The sequence below is a fragment of the Sphaeroforma arctica genome, assembly GCF_001186125.1.
Source record: "Sphaeroforma arctica JP610 unplaced genomic scaffold supercont1.3472, whole genome shotgun sequence".
Classification (NCBI taxonomy): Eukaryota; class Ichthyosporea; order Ichthyophonida; genus Sphaeroforma; species Sphaeroforma arctica.
Genome location: NW_014037086.1, coordinates 1 through 3,422, shown reverse-complemented (window position 1 = coordinate 3,422; position 3,422 = coordinate 1). Strand labels below are relative to the sequence as shown.

Sequence of the window (3,422 nt, the reverse complement as noted above, 5' to 3'; positions counted from 1 at the left end):
ATATACTACATATACAAACAAAACGACTTACCTGCACCGGTGAATTGGGCCTGGTATCACCCGGCCTGGCTAGTGCCAGAAATCTGAGGATCATAGTCTCGATAATCCTGGCTTGTGGAGTGATGATAGATATTTTCCTGGGTTTGTCTGGGTTGCCGTGTTCGATGTACAGCAGCTTATCGAGCTCCGAAGCGTACCAGGCTATTTGGTCCAGGTGACTTGTGATCATCACTGACTGTAGCGGTTCACAGGGCGTGTGTGTAAGTTTGGGTGTGTAAGTGTGTGCGGGGGTGATATGAACTTGCGTGTCCAGGATTGAATTCGTCTTTATGTATTTGACCTAAATTACACGGAGCAAGATATACGTGCATCACATTGGTAACACATTCATCACTTTCTATCTAGCACTAACTTGGTATATATCAAAGCCTAAACTTACGTTGGTGACATGATTGATGAGATGAATGCCTTCGTAATTGACGCCAATGCGGATGAGTTCCGTTGGAGCATCCTGCTCAATAACTTCTTTAGCTTCATTGCACGCGCGACCGTAGAACCACGTGCTGCCGTAGTGGCCCCACTGGCGACAGTAATTAATGTACAGAGCTTGTAACTCCTCCGATCTTCGGCCTGTGATGCGGATGATCATATCATAGTTCTTTGTATGTGACGTATTGCATTGCGCTTTTAAGAGCTGTAGGAAGCCTCAATGTAGTACTCAGTGCTTGCACAATGAATTTATATTCCTTGTCAATACTCGTTTGCAAACAATTGTTCGTTCGCACGCTATAGTAAAACCAATACTGAGGTAACGAACCGTTCTAGCAACTGGCAATTTGGTAGAGGGCATCCAACTTTTCCATAGCTTCCATAAGGTACCATCATCATACTCCTTGGTGTGTTTCATGCACATTTGCGACACCATAGGGTATTCTAAGAAATTTGCGCAAGTCACACCGCGTACGCTACGCAGCACTTTTATGTGCCTCTTTTTTCTATAAACAAATGAGTCTGTGACAGTTGATTCTAACCTGACAGTTGGTTTCTGACGAATAGCATCTTTTTACTTCGCATTTGCTGAATCAGCAATGGCGTACACCCACATTCAAATCCAAATATAAATTGGTTTGGCAAACGAAAGTATGAATGACAAAATCAGGAGCACTCGTGGCTAGAAATACCCCCACCCAAAAAAATGTGTGTTAAACCCCATATCACCTCATCCCCTCTCTATCTAGCAATATACTATACCGTACCTGCATGATGGGCGTGTGTTTTTCGTAGTAGCTTGGCCCATTCTTCCGTACTTTTACGGGCAATCAGAAAACGTGGGATGATCTGCTTGATCAGTCCGTTGTGAAACATGTCCTCCGGGGCTATCGAGGTATCACAGTCTCCAAAGGCGAGCTGTGCATCGATCCCAGCCAGTTGCACGGCGTCTGTCTCGGTACAAGGGTACAGACACGAGATCACATTGTATCGTGCCTGTGGGGAGGAAGGGATGCAGATGGTATAAGCATTATGCCCACTTAGGCTACGGCAGATAGTCATAGCAGTACGTTTACCTAACGTTTTCAGATGTGTTTGGACATGCCAAACTCTCATGTTCAAGATTAGTTTGACACAGGCACACACACACCTCTGTATACAGCAATATGTTGAACGCTGGGTCTTCCATGGCCATTTCAGCTTCCTTGGTCAGAAAGCAGTTTTTCCTGAACTCGAATCTGGGTGCGCACGGCACGTCCTTGGGTCTTCGCGTGAAGGTGTACATGATCTCTTGCCATTGCTTGCGTACTCTGTACGGCTCATAGTGAGGCTTCAGAAGGAGCTCTGTAGTAGTCCGGGTATGCACACGTGTATCAGAGCGTGTATTGTACATGTGAACAGTGTTGGAGTGAGCAGTGTTTGTATTCTCAGGTGTGGTAGTTTATAGGCACGATCCCTGTGTGCTACCTGTATGTAGTAGGACGGGCTGCCATAGTCGCAGTGTAGATTGGTTTGCACATACCAACATGTACCCGAGACCTCATTCCCAGGCCTCTCGGCTGGCGTGAAACAGAGGTGGTTTTCTTCTTCCCTCAAATGCACAGAGACTAGCCTGGTTTATACATGGAAGCCATGCACGTGTTCTATACGATGCCACTATGGGCTGTGATCGGTCTCGAACCAGCGACTATTGAGGCATTCCAATCCCTTCTAGGCTGGTTGCTTGCTATTATGGTCAAGATAATATACTACTCACAGCTTGGTTTTGTTTGATTCTAGTGGGGTGACATTCAAATACATACATAACTAATAGGCAGAATATGTATACAGCTTACATGCACGATCAGATGCTTTGTTGGAACGAGGTATCCGAAAAACTATGAGCTGTAGCAAAGACAGATATACGCTCCAATGCAGCACACGTCCTCGAAGCTGACAAACCATGGCTTTTGTAGACTCGTTTTCGAATGGTTGAAGCAATTCACATCTTGTAGCCAGACAACCCAATACCGTATTATTCACAAAAGTGAAGCATGCCATTTCAACGTGGAGGTGGGAGTGTACTTATAAACAAAACTACTTGTGAGTACATCACATACCTAAAGCTTGCTCGTGAATCCATAGCGCACATGCCGATGTTGCTTTGGCAGAGAGCCCGCAAGCACTTGCCATCTGTAGTATTATAAGTATATATTTAATTTAGCATTGTTAAGATGCATTGCTTTAACATTTAACACTAAAATTGAAATATGCCACATAGTTTTGTAATCTGACTTGACACTACCTTTACAACCTATTGCATAGCATTTACAATCTATAGTACTTGTACGCATTTTGCTTGCTATTTCGGTAATTGCGAGGGGTATGTGCATACGAACAATCTTCACATAGGGCATACCCTATCGATCACGTCCTGGGTAGTAGTTTTCTTCCCCGTCGCAAACATCTGTTTTGTCGAGCTTCCATCCATAAGGGCGACCGGTATTAGTAAGTTATTTTCGTTATTGAATACCGCTGAAAGCTACAAATAAGCCAATGAGAGTATTAGTATTTATCCTTATCTGGAATGCTCTATTTGATTGAGTTGAGATAGAAGCACGGTTTGAATCTCTGGCAGATAAAAATTCTGCATATAATCATTGGATATGGATCTATTCTCTCAAACACAACAAAAAACAATAAAGACTTGTCGCGAGTGTAGGTGTATACTTCTCCGGCAAGACAAACAATCTATAAACTGTATGCTGTTCACACCCTGATGATGTCCGAGATAGAAATACATCGCCTACCGAATAGGGTACAATCGTATCTTCGAAAACAAATTTTGATACATGAAATGGATGGATATATGTCACAGCAATTGAGAAGCCTTCATTTAAAAAAAAAACGAAAACAAAGATCTGGCTATGCGAACGTGGTTCCATATATATATA

General features: G+C 43.4%; 1 protein-coding gene across 1 annotated transcript; it reads right to left on the bottom strand.

The window, feature by feature from the left end:
- Positions 1 to 31: 31 nt before the first annotated feature.
- On the bottom strand, positions 32 to 2,959 carry SARC_13586 (hypothetical protein; the record flags this gene model as incomplete). The annotated part of the gene is made up of 6 exons (XM_014292283.1): positions 32 to 235; positions 440 to 630; positions 1,257 to 1,485; positions 1,640 to 1,833; positions 2,589 to 2,661; positions 2,888 to 2,959. Coding segments are annotated over 6 exons (963 nt in total), but the record flags the coding sequence as incomplete, so codon positions are not given.
- Between the last annotated feature and the right edge of the window lie 463 nt (positions 2,960 to 3,422).